At 38.9% G+C, this 27,799-nt stretch overlaps 2 protein-coding genes across 2 annotated transcripts; both read right to left on the reverse strand.

The window, feature by feature from the left end:
* Nucleotides 1–10,134: 10,134 nt before the first annotated feature.
* Nucleotides 10,135–18,363, reverse strand: LOC128027701 (protein farnesyltransferase/geranylgeranyltransferase type-1 subunit alpha). Its single transcript, XM_052615520.1, has 9 exons — nt 18,097–18,363; nt 17,406–17,491; nt 16,975–17,089; nt 16,285–16,389; nt 15,978–16,104; nt 15,743–15,891; nt 14,786–14,848; nt 14,263–14,440; nt 10,135–10,770 (listed from the first exon to the last, which is right to left on the reverse strand). The coding sequence occupies exons 1-9, from the start codon at nt 18,228–18,230 to the stop codon at nt 10,627–10,629; spliced, it is 1,101 nt and encodes a 366-aa protein (XP_052471480.1). The 5' UTR covers nt 18,231–18,363; the 3' UTR covers nt 10,135–10,626.
* Nucleotides 18,364–24,884: 6,521 nt separating this feature from the next.
* gstp1.2 (glutathione S-transferase pi 1.2) lies at nt 24,885–27,772 on the reverse strand. Its single transcript, XM_052615522.1, has 7 exons — nt 27,599–27,772; nt 27,031–27,066; nt 26,327–26,433; nt 26,134–26,221; nt 25,631–25,734; nt 25,349–25,450; nt 24,885–25,254 (listed from the first exon to the last, which is right to left on the reverse strand). Coding segments are annotated over exons 1-7 (627 nt in total). The 5' UTR covers nt 27,600–27,772; the 3' UTR covers nt 24,885–25,065.
* Between the last annotated feature and the right edge of the window lie 27 nt (nt 27,773–27,799).

The raw sequence follows: 27,799 nt of genomic DNA on the forward strand, positions 1-27,799 counted from the left end.
TTTAAATCATCGTCTCAGTTTAAATATAACAAGAATAACAGCGCGAAACCGTCAGGCGCTCCGGAAACTATATTGATGACAGGGTCCAAAACTGTGAAACGTCATTGAAAATCCGGGATATATATATACTTTAAAATTTTTACATTTAAATGGATATTGGAATAAAACCACTATTTAATCACTACTTAGTGTAATAGGTGAAATTTTACAATGGAATTAGTACAAAATTCAATATAGTAGGCCCTATTTTAAATAATGTAAGATCATTAGAGCTGATGATATAATACTGGTTACAACAGTTTGAGAAATTAAGCACATCTGCAGTACACTGTCAACTAGCCAGATACTATGATACTACAGTAATGCTTATTTTTGTTATTAAATAAAGTATTATCCACACTTTGCAATCGATATCAATGAATTTAAGAGTTCAAATAAGTTCAAATGCAGTGGGACCCCAGACTCTGCAGACAGTCTGTAGTGGTTTTAAGTTGTTTAACTACATCTTTATGCACCTATTTGCAGAATAGGAGAAAAAAAAAGTCTCAAATGCTCTATTCTGCAGAGATGGACCTTTTTGAACGGTTGGGTGGATCTTCAGATAGTCTCTGCGTCGCCTCTAAAAAAGCGTCTGATGTGCAGATGATTCATTTTTAAAGCAGACGTGTCCCAAATGCGAAACCACATGCATCCTATTTTTAGGAGCGCTTTGTGTGTCGCAGCAAGTGATGCTGAAAGGTGTTTGATGGCAGCGGATTTTCATCTGCACACACCCCAGAGACGGAGGCACAGACGGAAAACTGACTCTTTGTCTCACAAATGAGCATATTGCACCAAATCCACTTGAACACATTCTGTTCTGCTGAAGTCATGTTATGCTTTTATATCATATGGAGCAGACAAACTACTATCACCCTATGTTTTGTCTCCACAAAGCAAGGAAACGGAGCTTTCCAAATAAAAAAAGAACACATACAGTAGAGGAAAGTTTGGATTCTTACAGCTAATTGCTTTGTGCAAGTTGTTAAAATTGTAAAACTGACACTTTTAAAAGACTGCAGTCAGGTAAAAACAAAGCTGCAGCAAAAGCTAGTTATTCTTAGTTATAGAAATCATTCTGAATATGTGATAAAGAGAAATACCTTGAGCCAAAAGTTCATAAGGAGTGACGTGAAGTCAAGAAGTGAAATTAGGACTGGCAATTTCAGGACTGGCTGATTCCCTCAAGCCCCCTGCAGAGAGAAGGGCTGTTTCTCAATTCCCTGGAGAAACCGGTTTATCAAGCCAATACACACACATTAAAACAGCGCAAATTATCCCCAAAAGCTCCAATCTGAACCATAGATTCGAACAATTATCTCCGTAATGCTGGTAATCACTGCAATTAAATGCTGCTCTGGGTGAGAAGCGGTCTCGCTTGCGTCTCATGTCTGCACCTCATGCCGAGACAAAGCACAACATTCAAGACTACGAAAAATAGTGGAAATGCTTCTGGTGTGAAAAAATAAATAAAATAGCAACTTCTTTTTGTACGTTTTGTACACTCTACATACATTTGCTGAACAATATGTAATGTTATCTGTTATGAAGAAGAAAACAAATGAGAGTGGATACATTTTTAGCAAATTTTCATATTTGGGCGAACTATTCCTTTAACAAATTAGTAAATATTATCCATAGCCTATATGGCCAAAGTGGTATCAGTCAAGTACTTTCAGAGTTATTTTGATGACAGATTATGAATACAAACTTCATGTCGACCTTCTCTTTTCGCACATGGACATTGAGTCGCCCTTATACCTGAACCTGTCCTGGCTCACTTCTGTACCACCATCCCGTCTGAGTACAGCTTCAAGGGCTGAAAGTTAAGAACAGGGTTGTGCGTAGATTATACTTCAAGGTTTTGGACATTTTGTCAGCAATATCAAAACATATCTTTCTGCTTCTTAGCAGTAAGTACACTTTTAGCCTGCCAATTGGTCTAAAAAACAAGTAAACCTGCCACATACAGGTCATTCCAAAATGCCTAACTTTTGGTTTCATGTTAAACATTATCAACTCTTGAAGACTGCCAGACTGACAAAAACAACCCAAGGCCAAACAAAACAGCAAAAGACATTTAAATAAGATACAGCTTCAAAATACGTCCAAAATACAACCCATAGTTAATCAACTATATTAATTGGCAGAAAAAACTTATTCAGATAACAAAACTGAGTATTAATTCTCAATTCAGTGCTTACAATGCTAGCTCATCCAAAAATTAATATTGTTATTATTTACTCAATAAAAATGACTTTAAGACTTTCAAAAAGGGTGCATAACACCACAAAGCACCATGAAACCCATAAATTCCAAGTCTCAAAGTTCTGTGTGACAAGCAGACTGAAATATACTTAATTTTTCACTGATAATCATGACTTCCAGACATTCTGTCATTAGTATGTTTATGAGCTAAGTGATAAAGTCCAGTTTTGTGAGTTATAATTTTTTTCAGGTCTTTTAAGCTCTGAATGATTTACTCAATCTAATGCAGTCCTTAAATTCAACCCAAAGCCATGATGATCCACTCACAGCAGCCAATTGTTCAATGGACATGAACATTTTCAGTGAGTGACAATTAAATTCCAGTTCGTTTCTCACACAAAGACATCATGTGACTTGATATGATTCAAAATAAAGAAGACAAAACATATGGGCTATTTGTTATATCTGGTGTCTTTTTTAAATGCTGGAACACTTCAGACCCCATTTATTATATCTGCATGGTAAATAAGGAACAGAATGATTCGGTGTAAAGTGTATACACTTCTCTTCTGTCAAGAGCAGATCTCGGCATTGACTGTTCTCCAGCGTAGACACTCATTGGCACATGGCATCACCGACAGGTCTAAGAAATCCCAGGAGAAACAAACAGGAAACCGGAGACACAAAAGTACCAAAAATCTTAACAAAACAACAACAGCGCTCTCACTATTCAAAATCAGGATGAGCAGCACACACTCATCTGGAACAGGACACAAACTGGAAGCATGCCTTCAGTGAAAAATCCTTCAGTGTCTACTGGCAAGAACACATCAGATGTTTTAGACATTTTTAGGGTACGAAAGTTTGCTAACACAAAACTCTGCCAAATCGCTATGATCTTAATGAGTTTGTTTCACATTTCAATTTTTTTTTTAGTTGTGAATAAAGATTATTGAAGCATGTTTTACAAGAAAATACTATTTCAGGTTTTCTACTTTATTTTTTATTTTTCACTAGCAATAGTTTACAAAAAATTTACTAGCAAAAGTTAACATTACACCAAATATTTTTCAGTTTATGTACAGTAATAGCTAAAATTATCAAAGTGGTTTTTTACATAATATTTAATTATTTAGCAGATGATTTAATCCATAGTAATTTACAAATTAGGGGGGAATTTATCACACAAGGGACTCACAAGTCTTTAAAATAAGTTTCTAAATACTCAAAAAAAAAAAAAAAAAAAAAAAGAAGAAAAAAATACCTTTTTAAGGTACATTTTTATAGTCAAACACTTAGGAATCATTCATAGCTGGAGCACAAACATGCTGGATGCATTAAACGCCAAAGTTGAATTTTTTAGTTTTGGGGGATTGTTGAAATCACTTACCAGAAGGAATAATAAAAACTATGCTTGATTTGCAAGTCCTAATACTGAATCCTTTGTTTTTTAACATGTCTCATCTAAATTACTGATGTGCAGTTCATCTTTGTTATTAAAACAATTCACTCTCAAAAGCAGCAGTAACTACTCCTTCCCTCCATGACACACACTCATTGGATTTGACAGAGCCAAGTCAACCAGAAGGTCAAGCCACAATGACAGCAGAATGCATTTTATATTGATTAACTGTTTGGACTAATTATATTACAGTGACATGTGACAGAGCTAATACAGGAGGAAGAGATGAGACAACTCGACTTCCATATTAAACACGAATCAGAGATATTATATTCTGAATGCAAGCTCTTGTACCAGCAGCACAAAAACAGAAAAATAAATAAATAACTGAAATAATGACTGTTTTGAAACGCTCAGACAAACCTAATATTTCTAATCAAAAATTAAGTTTTGATACATCTACGGTAGGACATTTACAAAATGTCATCATGGAACATAATATTAACTTAATATTCTAGTGATTTTTGGCATAAAATAAAAATGTGTTATTTTGACCCATACAATGTTTTTTTTTTATGGCTATTGCCACAAATATACCACATTGACTCAAGACTGGTTTTGTGGTCCAGTGTCACATATTTTGATGGAGGTTGGAATCAAACAACACTGGAGCCCATTGATCTCCAATTGTATGGACAGAAAACATTTATCAAAATATCGTCAAGATACTGTCAAAAGAAGGGACTTAAAAATAAGTAATTTATTTTCCAATTATTTTCCCCAGAAATTCATCATGTAACAGTGCAATAAAACATAAGAAACCAAAACAGTGATCGGAAGACTCTAAAATGAACCTAAAATCAAGAAATGTTTTAATGTCCAAACACACTTAAAACCAATACAAGAACCCCATATACACCCAAAATGGTGACTTTAAAGGTGTTTTAAAAAAAATGACCCAAAAATGATAATTACTCACCTCTTGTGTTTCCAAACCATGTATGACTTTCTGTCTTCAGCAAAAGACAAAATAAGATATTTTGATGAATGTTGGGAACATGGTTGGGAATCAAACAACACTGGGGCCCATTGATTCTACTTTGTATTGAGAAAAAAAAAAAAAAGAAAAAAAAAGGCCATTTCTCAAAATAACTTCTATAAGGTACTGTCAAAAGAGACTTCTTAAGCAATTTTTTTTTCATTTCTTGAGAAAAGTATCATACACAGGTGCATTAAAAAAAAAAAAAATAATAATAATAATGAAATTTAAACTAAAACAGTGATCCGAAGAACTTAAATGATAATGTAATATCAAAACCTTTTTTTTAATGTGTAAACACAATTAAAACCAATGCAAGTATGCATAGTCCACCCACAAATGTAAAACCCTCTTAAAACACTCACCCTATGAGGTTCCAAACCATCATGACTTAATTTCTTCTGCAGAACACAAAACAAAATATTACGAAGAGCACTGGAAATCCAACAACTTTGGACCCCCTTGAGTTTCATTGCCTTGACAAAAACATTTCTTACCTTCTTTTCTGTTCCACCGGAGAGAAAAAAAAATCGTAGTTTTGGAACCATGATAAAGAGTGTAAATAAAGACAGATTTTTCATTTTTGGCTGAACTATTCTTTCAAGATGCAGGTGTACCATGATGGCGCTGACTAACATCCAAAGGTATTGTGTGAACGTTCACAGCTCCATCACAAAACACATTCATGACAGACCAACAACAGTTCGGCCTCCCACCCTCCCATTTCAAACTGCTGTTCATCTCCGTCTCGGATGAGCGGGGCTTTATGTTCTATCAGTATTCGCTCCTTGAGCTCAACAACAGATAAATGTTTACCTGCCCACCAACAGCTGCATTCGATACATGAGCACTCATTTATGACACAGAGATGCCTTTATGATGAACAACTCATGAAGCAACTTTTACCCCAGTGTCACCATCATCTCCATTAAGTATCAAAGTTGAGCATGAAATATCATATAGCTCCTTGGTTTGCTTAGCACAAACATTATCTATATAATGTGAGAAATGGGGATAAAATGTATTTATGAAGCCTTGGAGGCTCACGTGCACACCTGTGAGGAGGTGATGAGCTGTACGACCCCTGGCATCACTGTATGTGTCGAGTAGCACATTTTGGCAAAGGCTGCAATTGATAATGGATGGATGTTATTTACATGGCAAACAGCACAAGGCATTTCTTCCAGACCTCCTCTGATGAGTTTCTGCCTCATTTAGGATCATATTCCTGGCGTTTCTCGCAGGAACTCTTTAAAGCTGGCTGAGATATGTCTCGCTTTCTGTCGCTTTCCATTCAGAGGACTTCTGTTCTGCTAGAGTCTATTGTCGGATGGAACATGAAACAGACCATGAAATTCAGCTGCACATGTTGTCACCTCACACAGATGACTGTAAAATCCTGTCATGGCGTACTTGCAAATTGAGGATTTACAGTATGGAATGGTATAAAACCACTGGGGTCTGAAGAGACACAATTAATGTGGATTTGTACTTCATTAAAGCTCTGTTTCCCTGCGGTTCAGTGTCTGGTTCTGATAAAGGCCGTGTGGGACTCACCAGGGTGATATATTTGATCTAATTCCATCCAGCATTGTTCAACCAAGGTTTTCGTCTGCTGTAAGATTGTTTATCTGAATCTGACAAATGACACTAAGTCTAGCTGGAGTGCTTTGGAAGCTACAATCTGTTCATTTCTATGCTTAACTTTAGAAGCCATGGGGTGTCTTTAATTGGCACACTGCATACTGTTCTTTGAAATTAAGTATGGATGGAATACTAAATGTCTAGTGCATATATGAGCCTGTATTTAGTACAAGTAAAATACTTAAGTACTGTTAAGTTGCCTTGAAGTTGGTGACTTGTAACGTTACACTACTGTAGTGGATTAATGTTCACTGTAAGGCATCTTTTACTCAATTTTTACTCAAGAATGTTTTTCCAGCTAATCTTTACACTTCAGCTTTTTTCCAGAAAGAAGTTTCAACAGCTTTTAACAATTGTTAAACAATACAGGGCTACTACAAATCGTCATGTAGCATTTACTTTAAACATCTTGACTAAGGGAATAACAAAACAGACTCACTGAAAACGATCCTCTGTTTCTTATATGCTGCATTTATAAATCTGATCCATTCAAGTGAATTGGTTTGGCTCTAATTGACCAAATGCACGGCTACTACCAGATCAGTCATTTCCGGTCAACTGTCAAAATCAGCTGCATATATATATATGTATGTATGTATGTATGTATGTATGGTGATCATCTGCTACCATTTACTGGTTTTAATCTTAAAAGTCTTTTTTTTCCATGTCATTTTCATAAATGAAAGTGAATCTTTAAAGTTATTCTTCCTGCACAGCTGTAGAGTTGAGAAATAATAAAGGCTTTAAAATATTATAAGCGGTTAAAAATGTATTAATGAAGGCAAGTTATTTATTATCAAGAATACCATTATGATGTTATTTACAAGATACGATACGATATGTAGTTAATGTTAGCCTAAATGTGTAATTACAATTAAAGGCAAGCTAAAACATAATCTTCCTGGTGAAGTTGTTTAGGAATCATAAGCATGCAAAGTAATGATGTCAAATGACAACAAAGTGGCATGCAATTTTTTTTTTTTCATAATGTTTAATACTAAACAGCTGGCAGAGTAAAGAATAGTCTCTATATACCTCACAGTATCATGCTTATATTCCAAAAAAAATAAACAAGAATAAAAATAGCTTATATAAAAAAGACTGTTCTAATGCGATCAAAGCCCTGAAAAAGAAAATAAAACAGAATAGAAAAAGACAGAACATTTACACCTTTAAAGTGGCCAGTGTCCCAGGAGCCAAATCTTCCAGTAACCCACGAGCCGGTCAGTGTCACAGGGGTAATAGCCATCACTGTCACCTCCCTCTGACATCCAGCTGCATCTAACCCTCATGCCTTTTAAGTTTGCTTGAGTGAAGATGCAGCAAAGTTCAGAGGAAAGTTAACTTTCGGTGCACTCCCGCCCTGCTCTGTATTCCACAGCTCTCTCTGCGTTATTTGGAAGGCATTGTTTTCTTCTTACGGATGGCCTGTCTGCATCTGAAAATGCTTAAAATGAGATACAATCCTCTTTGCTTACACTATAGTGCATCTCAATTATGCTCCAGAGCTGTTGTCTAAGCACACTCGCTTACAAGAGCCGACTTGGCTGCTCTTTAATTTTCCGCATTTGCATATTTTGGCTGCAGTTTCTCTGTTTTTGTGACCATGATTCAGTGCAGCATTAAATGAAACATCTGATTTGTGTTTAACCTCACCCCAACAGAGCAGTCCTGAAATACTAACATTTAAATCAGACAATGAGTGAGCTAAGTTAGCACATCAAGCCAATGACTAAAAATAAAAATAATATTAATATTTGGATTGATATTTTATAAAAGAGCTCTTTACGGTTCAGTTTTAAGATGAAAACTACTACTGCTCACATCACAACAGAATAGCACCAACAATATACCAAATGATTTAATTTGCGATATTAAACTTCAAATTAAACTTTCATTTATTAGCTATAAGCCTTCATAAATGGCCATGCATTGTATTTTTCCTGCCTGTTTTTTTAAATGGTACCACTTCCAATCTTGTCTTTCAGGATATGCAACATAGTAATACCATAGTTATATTTCAAGTAAAACCAAGGTTTGTTTCTTCATAGGAACAAATTTGGAGAAATTACATCACTTGCTCACCAATGGATCCTCCACAGTGAATGGGTGCCGTCAGAATGAGAGTCCAATCAGCTGATAAAAACATTACAATAATCCACAAGCATTCCACACCACTGCAGTCCATCAGTGAACATCTTGTGAAGTGAAAAGCTGTGTGTTTTTGAGAAACAATTCTCAATTCAAACTTTTGACTTTGTTCTTTCTCTGATGTGCTCAATACTGTAATGTTCTAATGCTACAGTGGGAAATTCTCATTGCCAGGGCTCTGCACCATAAACACTTCAGATCCTGCCATGGGGATCTTCATCAGTTGAATGCTCTTGAACGAGGATCATTGCCACTGCCACCTTGTACTTCAGTGAAGTTGTCCTGCTTTGACCCCGTCTCTGCCTGCAGATGTCTGCTGAAGTTACGAGTAAATATAGCCTGTGCTTAGTAACAAAAAAATGACTCATAATAGCAAACAGTAGCTTAAGAAATACCTGAAGCTATAGGACAGACCTTTTTCATACCTGTACTACCCTGACAGCAACACAATGAGATATGGAAACCCGTTTATGCCACAGAATAAAATGCCTCTTGCACTTCCAAGTTTTACACCTGGCAATTATGACTTTTCCTTTTTCTTTGAATTCTTAGCTTACATCTTTCTGCCGAAGAATAAAACATAAAAAGGTAATTACGACTTTTTATCTCACATTTACTTTTTTCTCCATAATTGAATAACTTTCATAAACTTGCAATTCTCAGAATTGCAAGAAAGGTATGGTTTGCTAAATAAAAAGTAAAAAAAAAAATTCCATAGTGGAAATGGGCTTACATAATTAGCTGCTCTTAATGACAATGAGTGTTTAAATGTTCAATGAACTAAATGCTTTAAAAAAGATAAGACATGTTTTAGATTGGTCAGGGTTTTCTCCAGTCTTGATGTCAAAACAAACAGTTATTGATTGTTTACATACAAAAACATAGGCTCGATCATATAGGCTAAATGCTTTAAGGAGCATTTGCACAGCAATTTAAATTGTTGTTCATGACCTTTGTCACCAGAAATGAATTATTATTGGTAAAAACAAATGACTTCAGACGTCAAAAAATCACTTTCAGTAAAATACGTCTGTTTATGTTCACCAACGCTGCATTCATGATTAAAAACACAGTAATAACTAATATTGTCAAATTGTGTTACAAATGATTTATCTATTAAATTTGAATATATTTTAAAAGGGAATTTTCAGCATCATTACTTCAGTCTTCAGTGTCACATGATCCTTCAGAAATCAGTCTAATATGCTGATTAGCTGTTCAAGAAATATGTGCTGCTTATTATTTTTGTGGAAACTGATACTTTTTTTTCAGGATTCCCTAAAGAATATAAACTTTATATAAATACATAATTTTTTTGTAACATTATTATTACTGCCACTGCCACATAACTGCATCCTTACTAAATAAAAGCATTAATTTATAAAATTGTGTGTGTTTGTGTGTGTGTGTGTGTGTGTGTGTGTGTGTGTGTATATATATATATATATATATATATATATATATATATATAAATAAAACCTCAAACTTAACCGTGTACATACAAAGGTAAATTGTTGTTTAGCCAAGTATGTTCATAATCTTTTTCTAAAAGATGAAGTACAATGTTTGTTAAGTATCTTCTAAAAGTGACATTTCAAACTGAAACCAGACGAAAAAAATAAATAAATAAAATCAAGTACTTAAGGCAACATTACTTTCAGATCTTATTTCAACTAGGAAATGTAAGACAAAGAAAATAAAAGTCAATCAACTTTAGCATTTACCATTATTATTTCTGAACATACAAAAAAGCATGAACCGTCAGTCTGAGCAGAGTTTGGCAATTCAGACCAGAAGATGCTTTGGCAAGAGAAGTTTCTGACCACACCTGAAGCATGTCGGTTACGTATTCGCTTTGATAAATGACACTTTTAACCTCTGAAAACTTAGATGGTAGTCTAAAACATAAGAATGACTGGTAAGACTAACTGCCAAACTCCCACAGTCCATTTCATTCACTGTACAGTCTAATCTCAGTGTGTTTAAGCATATGGCTACTTAGACTTTTGAGCCGTTCTTTGACTTACAAGCACTGCTGTTAAAACAGTCGTGCACAACCATAGCACTCATAAAAAGATTTAGAGTCTTTCATGTCTCAGAATTTCTTCTTGCTCCAAGCATGAGTCCAGGTCTGCGCTTCTCCTCAGGGGTCACTGGGCTCCATGTCGGGCTGATGGGGTGAGGAAACAGGCTCGCCTGAGCCATACGTGTTCTGGAGAGAACGAGACACGTAATTCCAGTATTCCCTTCTAATGGTGTCCTTCTCCTCAGCCAGGAATTTACAAAGCTAAAAAAACAAAGAGGTGTGAAAGTGTGAGAACAACCAAGGCTCTTTTTCATCGATAGAGACAGCAGAGATGATTCGGGGGGAGGAATGGAAAGATATCAGGACGTTGTGACGAGAACCACGACACTGAGCGAACACTGTACATACTTCAGACAGTGTAAAACAACAGGGGAGCGCAAGTCTAAATGAAGGTCGGACATTTTCCCATGTAAAGAGTGCCCTCCCTCGAAGCAGCAGTAAAAGCCAGTTCAGACCTAATGAAAGGAAATCTGCTGCTTACGCTCATCAGTATTCTGCACTTCACAGACTTACTGAAAAGTCTCCAGCTCGACCTGCTGAGGAATTCTCTAGAAGCATGGGGAAACTAACAGAATCCTCTCTACAGCCTTTCGAAAATTGTAAAGCTTCCACTGTAGAACCCACGAGAACTGTTCTAAGGGTTCCACTATAGAAACCATTCCAAATATTCTAGAACCGTGTGATGTTGCACAGAAGAACCTGGTAACCAGATAAACTTAAGACTTTTTAAAGAACCTTTTAAGACCAAGAAAAGAAAATTTGAGGAATAAATAGAAGGAAACACAATAGCCAACTTGGTCTCTTAATATGACTGTCTAGGGAGCAGTCAATGAGTTACATTAGTAGCACTTCAGGGGCCTCGTTTCGTTTCGACGTTAATAAATCATTAGCTCATCATCCATGAACGTGATTTCTGCCCGATTTAGGAAGGATTGAATCGGCTGTGGGGAGTAAGACGACAACTCCCATGATGCCACACTAGTCTGCGTCCTCTAGTGGTGAAACATTACCTATTGTGTCTTTAAGGATGTTCAGATATTCGTATGGGAAAACATACTGAGGAAGGCTTTTTTCTTTTATTTATCGTTTATTTGCAATGTTTGCAACATTTAATGCCAGGATTTTATGAATTTAAGACTGTTCTGATTAGATATGTTTTAAAGCCATAGTTTGTGGAAGGGGCGAATTAAGACCTTTTAAGACCCACAGAAAATCTGAATTTATTACTGTTGTGAGGGATCCACCGCAGATGACCTCAGGAATATTCTACAACTCTAAATGGGTTCCACATAAAATAAAACAACAAAGATTAATTTATACGTACCTATAACTATATATTTATTAGAGTAGGAAGGCTTCAACACTTGTTTTGAATTACATAACATGATTAAAAAAAAAAGCTGTGATAACACAAAACTATTCATTTCATATCCATGGAAACTTTTCCTCTGAAAGCTTTCATATTCCTCATCTCATATGCATGCGAGTGTGACTGCACCTGAAAGGTTGAACCGGTTTTGTAACATACACATGCACGTGGCCTCAATTTCAAAACAGAATATCATTCTGAACTCCATCAACATCATCATCATCGCGGCACAGGATAAGAAACCCACAGCAAAGAAATCTTATTAACCTCAACACAGAGACAACATCCGCACATCTGCAGAGAAAAACACAAGGCCTGTCACGGAGAAATACTCAAGAGACGAATAATACTTTCTCTGTCCTGATTTTCCTTCCTTTACAAGAGACAAGCTCTGTGACGTACAGAGGCAGACATGTAATGTTTGATACTCATTTAGTTTATTGGTACTGAACCACAGATCAATTATTAATTAACATCTATGAAAGTTGTGTTGAGTTAATATTTAAAGATAAGTGCTTTCAGCTAAAGAGACTTCAAAAATCTCTAATTACCTTAATAGCTGGTTGTGAATGATGTCTATTTTTTTTTTTTTACAAACCACCTAACTGTGAAATATTCATCAGATTCTATGAAATATAGATATCTGTAAGTGAACCTACATGCTAAAAGAGATGAAACATAATCACTACACCAAAGGATTAAACAAAGTATTCTTTATGGAAACACTTTACATGTGATACGAGCTAATGAAAGATTTATGATTTAAAAATTAAAAAAACACTCTGAGCGTTATCTTTCTAGAGTGTTATCTATTATTCAGTTCTTACAGTAATGTTGCACATGGGCACATTATGTAAGTTTTGTGAAGTTTGACAAAATCAGTTCTGCTTCATTAATGCTTTGATGATTATTTAATGGTTTAAACCACAATAAATACTGTTATTTACCTTAAAGGCAGCTATTTATAGCAGTTATTCATACAAAACATAAACTGTTTGCATGCAAATCAATATCAGTATTTGGTCATACTCTTAAATAATGCATTTACATCATGCATACATCACACAAAACTGCCTTATGACTGTACTGGCGCATAGTTTATCTGGGAAATTTTTAGGGGTGCTCCGATCACGATCGGCCGATCGTTATGCGCATCTCGTCAGTAAAGCCGGTTTTCTAATCAGCGGTTAATTGCATCAGGTGCGTGATTTGACATAGAGAAGCTGTTACTACACAGAGCCGTTGTTAATAGAGAAGATGCGCAAATCACGTTAATTTTCAGCGTTTATTGGCCCATCTTCTCAGTTAACAACGGCTCTGTGTAGTAACAGCTGCTCTATGTGAAATCACGCACCTGATGGAATTAACCGCTGATTAGAAAACCGGCTTTACTGACGAGATACGCATTAACGATCGGCCGATCGTGATCGGAGCACCCCTAGAAATTTTGATTAGTGGTATATTCAAACATTTGTGTATTTTTCAGAAAAAAAAAATAATAATAATAATAATTTACAGGAACAGTTCACCCAAAAATGAAGATGTGCTCACCCTCAGGGAATCCAAGGCGGAGATGAGTTTGATTCCTCATTGAAACAGATTTGTGGAAATGTAGCATTCCATCACTTGCTCACCAATTGATCCTCTGCAGTGAATGGGTGCCGTCAGAATGAGAGTCCAAACAGCTGATAAAAACATCACAATAATCCACACCACTCCAGTCTATCAATTAACCCACAATCTTGTGAAGTGAAAAGCTGCACGTTTGTAGGAAACAAATCCATCATTGAGATGTTTTAACCTAAGCCATTGCTTCCAGTCATAATAAATACAAGCCTATAATCCATAATAATGTGTCCTCCAGTGAAAAAACCATCCCCTTTTGTCCTCTCACATCAAAATGCGCCCACATATTTCTTTAGAACTACTGTATTATGGACATTTTTCACTAGTAAACTCATAAACCGTGCCTATTTCTATTTCCTATTTTCACTGGAGGACGCAATTTCTTGGATAAAGGACTTACATTTTAGGCCAATGCAAAGGTGCAAGTTAAAAACGTCTTGATGGATTGGTTTCTTAAAAACAAGATTGCTTGTGGATTATTGTGATGTTTTAGCAGCTGTTTGGACTCTCATTCTGATGGCACCCATTCACTGCAGAGGATCCATTGCTGAGCAAGTGATGTAATGCTACATTTATCCAAATGTGTTCCCATGAAGAAATAAACTCATCCTTTTTGGCCGAATTATTTCTTTAATATGTATCTTACTCTGAAAACATGGCTACTGTTTTTTCTATGTGCAAACTCAGTCCCAGCTCACCTCCAAAGCCTTGTCGAGCGTCTCTTGCTGGTCGTAGCTGGAGCGGTTGGTCTCCAGAGCATCTTCATAGAGGTCGATCAGGAAGGCGGTGAGATAAGGAGAACTGCATGTGTCCTGAAGCTCTGTCACCTGTTCCAGCAGGCCAGGATACGAGGACAGCCCACCATCCTGCAGGATCCTGAGTCACAGAACAGATGCTTTGAGACAAATCACAACATAGACGCAATGTTTAAATTCATGCAAATATTATACATATTTTTCCTATCATTTCTTTATTAAATATGCATTTATTTCCAAGCATGGGTAATAATAATAATGGTGAGGCTTGCCTTGGCAAACACTGGTAATGATCCATGTTTTTGTCAGTTTATAGTCATAAACATTCAGTCAGGCTCTTCATTGAAAACTGTGTTTGTGTGTTCTGTGGTGAGGATCTGCCATCTGCTGGTCGTATGTTTAAAAGTACAATCCACAGAAAATTGGTTGACTTTACAGGACGTTTATATCTGTGTGCAACACCCACCCATTTAAATAGTTCCAAGCGCTCTCATTGTGAGGAGCTTTCTTTATTTGTTTCAGGGTGTACCTAAAGAGAGAAAGGGAAAGAAAGGCACTGAATGGTTTTAATTGGCCATATTTGCTTCTCAGTAACAAGTAATAACCTTAATATGTAAATTCTACAGAAACGGTTTCTTTAGAAGCAGGTGGAACGAGCAGCACTGTGACTCTCTAGTAATATGTTAAGCATTTTATATTGTCAATTTTTATTCATGTTAATGAAAGGCACTGTTATAGAACTAGGAACTATTATTAAAGCCTGCTTCCATAAATTAAAAAAGAAAAGTAATTGCAATATTCATCTAAAAATTATTTTTTATATCTCACAATTTAAACAATCTTTTTTACTCACAATTCTGAATCTTTTTCTTTAAATTAATCAATATAAATTCAGAATTGCACAACAAAAACTTGCAGTTCTGAGAAAAAAGTCTTGAATTGTACAATAGAAATATGCAACCGCAAGGAAAAAAAAAAAGTCTGAAATGTTGCAATTACCTTTATTTATTTTTTCCATGATAAAAAAAAAATATATAGAAATGCGAGATGTAAAGTCAGAATTATGAGAAGTAAACTTAGAATTGTGAGGGAGAAAAAGTGACTCATTTTCTCATTTTCTATCTTGCGATTAAGACTTTTTGTTCTCAGAATTGTGAGAGAAATCTGAACTGTGTGATAAAAAGTCTCAACAACTTTTTATTATTGTAAATCTTCAGATGCAGTTACTGAATAATCACAAATGCATGAACCAAAACTTTAAAAGCCTGAGAAATGTGACTTAAAAGAATTAAAAACAAAGAATAACCAAAAAAAAAAAAATGTATTCAAGGCCAATTTGTTTTAGAACTTCATGTGATCATTTATATATTTGCAAAGCTTTTTAGAGCAAAAAGGCTCTGATTTGGTAATGAATGAGACTCACTGCACTTCTCTTTCGAGGATGGCCGAGTCGGAGTATCCACTGGTGTGACTAATGACAAAGTGTCTCTGATTCCAGGCAGAGTTATTCCTCACGTCCTCCTCTAATAGTTCCTCCACATACTCCAGCTCTCCATCCCACAGTTTATACTCCTGGGACACACAGAGACCGACCATGAACACACGTGCAGATCACCAAACAGTTCCACACCACACTGGATCTGGATCTGGATCTGTACCTGCATGACCCACTGTCTGTGCTGCCACGCGTGGTAGTTCTTGGCATCCTGACTAAGAATTTCTGCCACAAACCGCAGCTCTTCAGACGGGTCCTTCAGCCACTCCACCACCATCCGCCTGTGATGCCTAAAGATTTGCACAAATTGCTTAATAAGCAGTAATAAATAACAAGGCTTGATTTGTATGTACTTAGAAAATGGCTTTTAGTATCACTGAGATACATTTATAGTTTTTTTATTAATATTTTGAATCAGTTTTTATTCTTAAATTTTCATGTGTGTGTAGGGGGGGTTGAGGTAGACTTACCAGACTTGGTAGTTTTTGGGCTGATCCTCAATGATGTCTGTGATGTACTTCATCTCTTCTCTCAGATCTTTATCTAGAGCCTGCAGTAAAACTCTCCTGTAGTGCCTACAGACATCAAACATCACGCTTTCATGGAGGATGCAAGTGACTTGAACTGAATTTGTAACTTTTTGCAAACCAAAGCAACCAGAAGACTTGCACTCAAATGATTGTTCTGGAAAGAAATTAATAGGTTGCATTAAAGCTGATCAAAGGTGACAGTAAAGGCATTTATAACGTTACAACGTTTTCTATTTCAGAATAAATGCTGTTTTTTTTTACTTTCTATTCATCAAAGAACACAAAAAAGATAATAAATAAGCATCAAATCAGCATATTAGAATGATTTCTGAAGGATTGTGTGACACTGAAGACTGGAGTAATGATGCTGAAAAATCAGCTTTGCATCAGGAATAAATCACTTCTTAAAATGTATTAAAACAGAAAACCGTTATTTTGAACTGTAATAATATTTCACAATAACAACTGTATTTTTGATCAAATAGATGCAGCCTTGTTAAGCATCAAATATTTAAATAATCTTGCCAAACCCAAACTTTTGAATGGGTGTGCATTATGTTTGCCATTAAAAATGCATCAGGACCAAACATATTCACATTTATATGAGAATTTAAATATCCATTATCTCACCATACTGTGTAATTTGCAGCATTGAGTTCGATGGCTTCAGCGGTCAAAGCAAACGCTCGCTCACTCTTCTCATCGTTCTTCAGGAGCGCTCTGAACATGTCAAACACGTCTGTGACTGCAGAGGAAAAGAGTTCAACATGTTTGTCTTAACAGAGAGTAAAACAAACCATGACAACATGATTGGGTCTTGATTCGCACTGAGTTGATTTATTTTGTGATCATGACTGCACATTATCCCGTTACCTGCATTATAACTTAAATGAGCATTAAACAGGGCAATGGATATATGAGTTGTGGAGGATAAAAGAGTGTGGAGTGATACGAGAGACATGAAAGAACTGAGAAATCATTGGTCTGAGATAATGATAATGTGTGATACTAAAAAAAAGAACTGTAGTAGGTTCAAGCTTTACTGAATAAAAAAGCCATACATTTCTCTGAATAAGCTATTTTCACGACGGGGTTTGGTCCATCATCTTGAGGAATGGGTTCTAGATCGGCCCACTCTTTTCTTTCCCTAAAACAGAAAAACAAGCACATTAAATGACAGAACAGGCACATCACAAAGACTTCATTAAATTAACCTCTTTAGAATTAATGAAGCCAAATTTCCAGTATTCAAACAAGAGATTTAATTCATATGAAGAATCTAATCTAGTGTTAAACTGTGATGAAAAGACTAGTTTAGCACTGCTCTGTCTGGATTACACAGATTGTTTACATCCTGTTCAATTCTCCCGATTCAGTTCATATGAATCATTTTGACGAATTGATTCAACTCAAGTGAATCACTGAGCTAACATCAAAACACATTTGTAGTGATTATAAAGTGTTAAACAAGGATTACCCAATTAACTTAAACTTACTTTTTAAGATATTCTGAATTCACATCTTGAATACGCTCCTGATTCAGTTAATGTGAATCACTCATAAACCAAACTAATACAGCTGCATGCAAACGGAAGTGGATTACCTAAATGTACGAGCCACATTTAATCTAAAACGTTATTAAAAGCTGATATCCCACATAATAAGGAGGGTATTAAAAACCATCTCTTACTGAAGCGATTAGCCGCACACACACTCATTCAGTTATCATGCTAAGCTAGCTGCTAAACTCACCGGTAGAAGATATAACCTCCTCTAACAGGCTCCTCATTTTCCATCTCCGCCTCCTCTACAGTGTTCACCTCTTCTACTACGTCTTCCTCCAAATACTCCGTCACGGAGTTGGACAGTTCTTCCACAGAAGACATTATGGAAACTACACCTGGCTAGCCGTGCAGATGGAGAACTGACTCTGGGCTGACAGACGCGTGAAGGCAGAGACACGTTTGATCCTGAACGCTTTCAAAATAAAAGCCTGTCAAAGTCGAGTAGAACAGAAACAGGACAGCACTAGGCAGAAAACATCTCGGTTACGTATGTAACCTTGGTTCCCTGAATAGGGAACGAGATGCTGCGGTGACGTCACCACGTATGGGAACACCTCCGGTGTGACGAATGTCTGAAGCCCTATACCATCCCGCCAATCCTATTGGCCAAATGGCGCATAGCACCACCCTACGCATGCGCACGCATGATATACCTGGGTGCAGCGCGCCATTTCGCTCAGATTTCATGACTGAAGATGAAGAAGTTATCAAGGTACGGAACGGCCAGAACCGCAGCATCTCGTTCCCTATTCAGGGAACCAAGGTTACATACGTAACCGAGATGTTCCCTATCATAGGTCACTTCGATGCTGCGGTGACGTCACCACGTATGGGAACGATATACCAAAACGCCTGACGTACCTGATAACTGAGATCCGAGGAAGCATCTGCTCAAGCGGAGAGAACCCGGGAGCCAGGAGCCATCCTCACATCCAGACTGTAGGACTTGATAAAAGTGCTCGGTGAGGACCATCCTGCCGCAGCACAGATATCATTCATAGAAGATCCACTGAGAAAAGCTTGAGAAGAAGCCACAGCTCAAGTGGAATGAGCCTTAATTTCTAAGGGCGAAGCGAGTCCGCGCGCCTCATAGGCCAAAGAAATTGCCTCCACCAGCCAATGGGACATGCGCTGTTTTGGAACCGCATGGCCCTTACTTTTATGTCCAAGACAGACAAACAGCTGGTCAGATTCACGCCAAGGGGCTGTACGATCCACATAAGTCTTTAAAGCTCTCACAGGGCAAAGACTTAGATCTTCTGATCCAGCCTCAGCAGGTGAAAAAGCTTCCAGGAACACTTGCTGAAAGCGAAAGAGGTTAGATGCGACCTTAGGAACATAGTTAGGCCTGGGCCGCAGCAGCACCTTCACAGAGCCCGGTGCAAATTCCATGCATGAGGATGAAACAGAAAGAGCCTGTAAATCCCCAACTCTCTTGAGGGAGGATAAAGCCATGAGAAGAAGTGTCTTCAGTGTCAAGAATTTATCCGATACGGTCTCCAAGGGCTCAAACGGATGCCCTGATAAACCTAGCAACACAATGGATAAACCCCATGAAGGAACTCGCACAGGGCGGAAAGGCCTCAGCCGTCGCGCACGCTGTACGAAACGAGAAACTAGTGGATGACACCTCATAGAGGCACCGCCTATGTATTCGTGGTAAGCTGAAATGGCTGCCACGTAAACCTAAAAGTGGCTGGTGTTATGTCATCCGAAAAACAATCCTGGAGGAACTCCAGCACTGAAGCCACTGGGCAGTAAACTGGATCCACATTACGATTGCCACACCAGGCTGTAATCAGTCTCCACTTGAAAGCATATAAGCGTCTCGTAGAAGCTGCTCTAGAATTCAATATAGTCTCAGTGGTTTCAACAGAAAGACTGGGACATACTAATGCACTCCGCTCAATGGCCACGCCCACAGTTTCCACAGATCCGGCCTCGGGTGCCAAATCAGCCCCTGTGCTTGTGATAATAAATCCTGTCTGAGGGGAATCTCCAAGGAGAGCCCGCTAGCAGACTGATCAGATCCGCAAACCACGGCTGCGTGTGCCATCGCGGAGCCACCAGCAGCAGCTGATCCACTCTATCCCACCGTATTCTGCATAATACCGCTGGGATCAAACGAATCGGAGGAAAAGCATACAGACTGGTCGTGGGCCAGCTGTGAGCTAATGCATCCACGCCCAGGGGCGATGGGGGCATAGGGAGAACCATAGCGGGCAATGCGTAGTCATGTTTGACGCGAATAAATCCACTTTCGCTTGCCGAATATCCGCCATAAAAGATTCACCGTCTGGAGGTGTAATCTCCATTCTCCCTGTTCCAGAGCCCGTCTGGATAGCATATCTGCTCCGAAGTTCAAACGTCCGGGGACATGAACATCTCGGATCGACAGAAATTTTCTCAGAGACCAGAGAAGAACATGTCTCGCCAGCCTGCACAGGGGGCGAGAGCGTAATCCTTCCTAATGATTCAGGTATGAGACAAACGCTGTGCTGTCTGATCTGAGCAGCACAAGACGGCCGATCAGCAGATTCGCGAATTACTGGAGAGCCAGAAAACTGCCAGTAATTCCAACCGGTTATATACCAACTGCGTTGTGCAGCTGTCCACACTCCATGGGCTGGTAGCCCTTGACAAACAGCTCCCCAACCGGTCAAAGACGCATCCGTCGTGACGGTCTCTGGGAAAGCTCAAATCCCCAGCCGAACCCCGGTAGGAGAAACTCGGTTGGCATCCATAGCTTTAATGACATCACACAACTCCGTGTCACCGAAATCGTCGGATGCGGAAGACAACGGGGTGAAATATTTCGTCTTACCGCCCACTTTTCCACTGAAAAGGGCGCATGTGAAGTAACCCCAGACAAATTACGGGGAATGCCGCTGTGGAATCCAAGTGGTTAACAGACGGACGCCCTGGAGCCGCAACGGGGCCAGAGCTACATCCATGCATTGAGAAGTACGGGGTCTACGACTTCTATAGCCCCTTTGCTCAGCAGAGTTGACATCTCCTGTCACAACACTGCTATTACCATCAGTCTACCACCGTGGAAAGAATTCAGCGGAAAGAGGCGGGCCTCTAAAAAACGAATTGGTGTATCCGTGACAATTGTGCGTAACACCCATTGAGAAATGCCGGGCAAGCGTTCCACGCGACCCAAAACGATACTAGCAGTCTCAAATTTCCGCTTTCTGCAACGCTGTCATACACATAATGTCCGTGCACGGAAAAGCCTGCGGCATTCGTGCACAGGGGAAGTGTATGCATAAGAGCTATTGCGTCCCGTTGTGTATATTCCTGAACGTGTCCACGGCAGGAATTAGACCAACAAATTGAACATCAGGCTCTGCCGCTAACTAAAACGGCGGCTGTGCGAGCCGTCATAAACGGGTCGTCTGTGCAAGACCCTTGAATCGCCCCTCAAGATCTGAAAGCTGGATTGCGCAGTGTCTGAGGGATTATTATTTATTATTACGCCTGGCGTCACAGCCCGATCCAATGCTGCTCGAAGCGCTGTTTGCTGCGAGACAGTCAATGTTAGAGCGTAGGGACTGCAGTGAGAGTGTTGGATGCGCATTAGCGGTCCAACAGCACTCTCTAGTGGAGGGCACAGTCCCTGGCGAACATGAAGTAAAGCGCATGCGTAAACTTGCTGCGTTTCGTTGTGTATAATCCTGAAGCGTATCCACGGCAGGATTAAATTCACCAAGATAAAAATCGGGCCACGTCGCCATTGCGAGAACGTGGCGGCTGTATGAGCAGTCATAAACTGGCCATCTCTGCCAGCCTTTTGTGCCGTCCCTCAAACTCTGAAGGCTGGATTGTGCAGAGTGTCTGAGGGGGCGCTCAAATGATAGCTCAATCCAATGATGCTCGAGGTGGCTTTGCTGCGAGACAGTCAATGTTAGAGCGTGGGGACTGCAGTGAGAGGGTTGGATGTGCATTAGCAGTCCAACAGCACTCTCTAGTGGAGGGCACAGACCCTGGCAAACATAGAAGGAAAGCGCAAGCGTCAAACTCGCCGCGTTTCGTTGTGTATAATCCTGAAGCGTGTTCACGGCAGGATTTAATCCAACAAGATAACATTAGGCCACGCCGCTGACGAGAACGCGGCAGCTGTGTGAGCCGTCATAACTGGCCATATTCGCCAGTCTCTCGTGGCGTCCCTCAGACTCTGAAGGCTGGATTGTGCAGAGTGTCTGAGGGGGCGCTCAAATGATAGCTCAATCCAATGATGCTCGAGGTGCCTTAGCTGCGAGACAGTCAATGTTAGAGCGTGGGGACTGCAGTGAAAGGGTTGGATGTGCATTAGCAGTCCAACAGCACTCTCTAGTGGAGGGCACAGACCCTGGCAAACATGAAGCAAAGCGCATGCGTCAAACTCGCTGCGTTTCGTTGTATATAATCCTGAAGCGTGTTCACGGCAGGATTTAATCCAACAAGAAAACATTAGGCCACGCCGCAAGCGAGAACGCGGCAGCTGTGTGAGCCGTCATAAACTGGCCATATTTGCCAGCCTCTTGTGGCGTCCCTCAGACTCTGAAGGCTGAATAGTGCAGAGTGTCTGAGGGGGCGCTCAAATAACAGCTCAGTTCAGTGACGCTCGAAGTGCATGTGCTGCGAGACAGTCAATGTTAGAGCGTGGGGGCTGCAGTGAGAGGGTTGGATGTGCATTAGCAGTCCAACAGCACTCTTCAGTGGAGGGCACAGACCCCGGCAAACATAGAAGGAAATGCATGCGTCAAACTCGCTGTGTTTCGTTGTGTATAATCCTGAAGCGTGTCCACGGCAGGATTTAATCCAACAAGATAAACATAGGGCCACGCCGCTAGCGAGAACGCGGCAGCTGTGTGAGCCGTCATAAACTGGCCAAATTCGCCAGTCTCTTGTGCCGTCCCTCAAACTCTGAAGACTGAATTGTGCAGTGTCTGAGGGGCGCTCAAATAACAGCTCAGTTCAGTGACGCTCGAAGTGCTTGTGCTGCGAGACGGTCAATGTTAGAGTGTGGGGAAAGAACGAGAGGCTTCTCGTAAAGAACCGTCTTAATAAGAGAATAAAATTTGCCGAAATAGACACGACTCGATACGTCTAGACGAGACTAGGTCGCGGCGGAGTTTGGCGCGATCCGTTCGGCTAGAGAGGTAGTCAAACGGCATCGCTATATAATAGCAGTCCGCCATGTAGCACACTGAGGAAGGGGAAGCGCGTTTCTCCTGTCCGCTCGGAGGGAGAGAACCGCTTATGCAGGTCAGAGCCTACTCTGAGTAGAAGCTGCGGTTAGACAACATAGTATAAAGCAAAACTGCTCTGATCAACGCGCTCGAGTAGGGGAGAGCGAGCAAGTGGAAACTCCAGTGCATCACTGTATTCATAGTCAAGCCGCACATATCGCCCCTAACCAACACCTCGTGCGGGGCCTCGGCGACCGCAGAAGCGAACGGTGGGGGTTAGACGCGAGGCGACTGAAGAAATAGACTCCAGAGCGCGGATACTTTTCTTATTTTACCATAGCCGTAGGCTATCACAGAGAGAACATGAGAGAGGCTGCAAACGAATCTCTCATGAGTGCCTCCCTGTGATAAACCCATATACGGCTCTTACCTTTCGTTGACTCATCGCGTCCGCGAAAGAGGAGTTAAACACTGCTCGAAGAAAATCGCTGGAGAACGCGAGATGATAGGGCACAGAAGATTCGCTATTCCTGAAGGAATGAAATCTGAGCGAAATGGCGCGCTGCACCCAGGTATATCATGCGTGCGCATGCGTAGGGTGGTGCTATGCGCCATTTGGCCAATAGGATTGGCGGGATGGTATAGGGCTTCAGACATTCGTCACACCGGAGGTGTTCCCATACGTGGTGACGTCACCGCAGCATCGAAGTGACCTATGATAGGGAACATGGGTTAACTGCAAAAATGTAGGAAATAACAGTGAAAACAAACGTACAATATTATTAAACACTTTAATCTAATCTATAAATAAATATAATATTTTACATTTATTAATACACACTCACAAACATTTATAGTAATTATACTATGTGTATGTATGCACATATTATTAGTTTCAATTATATTTAAATTAATTCAAGTTGCTTTTTTCTTTTCATTTATTTATTTTTATTTCATTATATTTATTCCCCCCATTATTTGTATTAAAACAAACACAAAATTATATTTGCAATATAATTTAGATTGTATACTTTATCTATTTTGTGAGTGCAAATCATTTTTGTATTTATATTCAAATTCATTGCCATCATTTTTCACACACACACACACACACACACACCTGCTAAAAAAAATATACATTGTAGCAAATATATTGTATTTTATCACTTATACGTTTTATTATATTCATTCATTCCTTTTAAACTACTCAGACTCTGAATAACAAATGCTCATCACTTAATCTACAGCTTTTTTATATACTTTTTTTTTTTTAGAAGTATAATATATTTGTTCACTAACCACTGGCTTTGCACCCATTTACCTAAATTCATTACTTCTGACTTATGTGCCCTCTAGAAGCTTGCATTCTGAAAGTGAACGTCGCTTGATTGTGCGATCCCAAAGCAGCACAAAGTCACTTTTACGGACTTTTAAATTAAATGTTCCCTCCTGGTGGAATGACCTCTTACACTAGTTTGCTCTATTCTATTATTAATATATATATATATATAAAAAAAACTTTGCTATCTGTAGTGCATTAAGCTAACTGAGACTTTTTATAGCACTTACGGTATATATATACATCATTGTTCTTTTGTCGTTTTTGATTGCTTCCATTTGAAAGTTTCTTTTGATAAAAGCGTCTGCTAAATGACAATGTAAATATACACAGCATAGAGTCACAAGCCATTTTTGGAAAGTTTCTAAATTATTTAACTTTAAAATGATTAAAAACTAAATTTGTGCTATCTAAAACATGCTTCATATATAGGTATAGAGTAGTTCTTTAAAGCAGCACTGAAACAAAATTTACTTTTTATTCATAATTGATACAAGGATTTCAGTTAGTAAATACTATCAAAAAACAGTTACACAGAAAATAGATATTCATACAAAGACATAAGATGTTTTGCTAATCACAGAGCACCAGTTAAGGCCTTTTAACAGCAAGTGCCATTGTTTGAGAACGTTCTACTGAATTACTGCTTGCCATTGCCATTGATGGGAAGCTTCTTGAAGTTTTCACACTCCAGGAGGGCTTTGATTTTGGGACGAGCAGCAATCTTATCCACATAGCTCTTGAGAGCTGGGAAGGAGTCCAGAGAGGAAGAGCAAAGGACTTTATGATTCAGCAGAAGGTCGAACAGGTTGTAGTCAGCAAATGAGATCTGTGAAGAGATTTGAAACAAGGGTGGCAGTCAGAATTAAGCATGTACTAGATTACATCCGCTGCTCTTCTGGTGTTTGTGCTGGATTTCTCACCTGATCACCAACTAGGAATCCAGATTTGTTTTTGGACAGGATAGATTCAAATGGTTTGAGGTGTTTGGGCAGATCTTTGCAGTATGCTTCCTTACCGGTGTCCTACAGATGGGGACACAAAAATATAACAATATCAATGTCTTGGGTAATAAGTCACAAAAAAAATAAATGGTTAAAATTTTAACAAAAAGGAATGGGGGGGGGGGGGGGTCATAAAATTTACATATAGTAATCATTTAATTATCTGACTTTGAGCAGATTTACGGTCACACCAGTACTTACATATTCCTGGTAGATCAGCTTAATGTATTTTAGGCGAAGATCTTCAACTGCATCATTCATCATGTCAATAAGAGAAGCCTCACAGTCATTTTTTCCATATGCACCTGAATGTGAAAAAGAAAAGATTGACACTTCAGTATATACTGTAGACTGCTTATTTTAAAAAGCAAGCATGCATTAATATGCAACAAGTAAGATTTTAAACAATAGTATGCTAAACTGCTGCCACATGACATTGCATTTAATTGAGCAAGGCGGTTATTATCTCCGAAATAAATTTTTCAAATTTAAATTAAACGGCATAGTTTTTTTTCTTTTTTTAATAAAAAATAATTTTAGTATACATTTTATTTAACTTTAGATTTTATTTTTAAAAAACATTTTGGAAAAGATTTTTAGCTCCATTTTTAACATAAACTGGGACTGATTTCATGAAGCAGGCAGTCATTATAAAACAAACTTAAGTATGCTTGATTCTAATGCATTAAAACAGTGATTGTTACCATGCTTGCGACCCACATGCCTTAACATGGCATTGGACTGATACAGGACCAGGTCACCATCTTCAAATTTAGGCAACTGTCCAAAGAGCTGAAACAAATCACGTAGTATGTTAAGGAAAAGGATTTAAACTATATTAAACCATGCATAGATTTACATTTATTTAAAAATCAAGAAATTAGTTCTCGAACTTACACAGCTGCCTTTCATATCACCCTTCATCCACTCCTCTATGGACACCAAATTCTCCTTCAGCTGCTGCCCATTGTCCGCCAGAATCATCTTCAAAGCACCACATCTGCCTGCGAGATGCACATGACACAGGGTTAACAGTTATCTACGGTCCTCTAATAATCCTCTAGTGTTTGATGATCACATGCAAAGACATTGGACACAATGACACTCAAGTCTACATACACTCAAGTTACAGCCAACAAAGGATTTTCATCTTTTTCCACACTGTGTCGGCTAAAGTTAACTGCCATTTCTCCCAATCTAGAGCAAATGCCTTCAGACAAAATGTCACAGTTTGATTGGACAGCCCAAAGCTGGCTGGCATGGGAGAACATGCAGGCTGCCAAAAATTAGCAGCGGAGCGAAGAATATTCAACTTTTTATTCTCCGAACAGAGAGGGTATTGTGCATCGCTTTACTAATATAACTGATGTAATGTAGATATAATTGTAAATACTAACACAGCAAACAAGGAATGTTCTCAGAACATCCATTAACGTTCTGAAAAAATGGCTTATATTGCATGCAACTTGCACTTCTTTTGTTTGCAGACCTATTACATAATACTGCTTGAACTGAACCACTTCACGAAAAACGTTCCAGACTTTTCTGAGGAGTTACACACATCATGTGACAAGATTACAGAGTCAGCCTTTCATACTAACCTTTGACTGGAAAGTACGTGAGTGTGTAGGGAGCCACTGCAAAAAAGAAATAAATACATAAACAGAGTTAAACAGGAAACCAGTTAAGACAGGAACTGAGGAACACATGAACATGAAACTGGCTAAAAGGAAGTGATCGGGGAATGGATTGCAGAGCGATTGTAAAGGCAGATTTGCACGCTAGTTACTCCGACCTACTTTGTTTACCAGATTGCCCTGTCTTTATCTGAATGCGACAGCAATTACATAACGCTTTCATTCATGCACCGACAATAATGTAGCCTACTTCAATATGATCGTGCAAAACCGTTGAGATATGTACACATTGCAGTTTTAAACCCAATCCTTCATTCAGTCTGGCTATGCATGCGTTGAGTGGATTCGAGCAGATCGAGTTAAACAGATGCACATTATGTAATGCAGGATTAAGCTCTATGAATATCTTCTTCAGACACATTGTTGAGGGCATCGACGCCATCAACCATTTGTTATACAGCAGCGCAATATTTGCAACACATCCGACATAATGCACGACCATACGTACTTAAGAGTGAATAAAGTTACTTACTCGTGTAGAATAAAGTGGGTAGTGAAGGCTGTTTGTTTCAGACAGTAAGATAGCTGCTCATGAAGTCCAGAAGCGAAGTGGACAGAAGTTCGCGCGACGCTCGTTTTATAAGCCTTCAAGTTTTTTTGATGAGTCATGCACGCGCCCTCTTTGCACGCAAAGCGCGTAGCTGCAACTACAGCTATAATCATGATGAAAAAG

The sequence above is a fragment of the Carassius gibelio genome, chromosome A14, assembly GCF_023724105.1.
Source record: "Carassius gibelio isolate Cgi1373 ecotype wild population from Czech Republic chromosome A14, carGib1.2-hapl.c, whole genome shotgun sequence".
Classification (NCBI taxonomy): Eukaryota; Metazoa; Chordata; class Actinopteri; order Cypriniformes; family Cyprinidae; genus Carassius; species Carassius gibelio.

Coding starts and splice junctions, on each gene's coding strand:
- LOC128027701 (XM_052615520.1), bottom strand. CDS start 18,230: ATGTCTTCTGTGGAAGAACTGTCCAACTCCGTGACGGAGTATTTGGAG. Junction 14,849..15,742: donor ATCCTCGAAAGAGAAGTGCA/GTGAGTCTCATT, acceptor TTCTCTCTTTAG/GTACACCCTGAAACAAATAA. Junction 14,441..14,785: donor GCTTGGAACTATTTAAATGG/GTGGGTGTTGCA, acceptor TCTGTGACTCAG/GATCCTGCAGGATGGTGGGC.
- gstp1.2 (XM_052615522.1), bottom strand. Junction 26,222..26,326: donor GTGATATGAAAGGCAGCTGT/GTAAGTTCGAGA, acceptor GATTTGTTTCAG/CTCTTTGGACAGTTGCCTAA. Junction 25,451..25,630: donor AGCTGATCTACCAGGAATAT/GTAAGTACTGGT, acceptor CCCCATCTGTAG/GACACCGGTAAGGAAGCATA.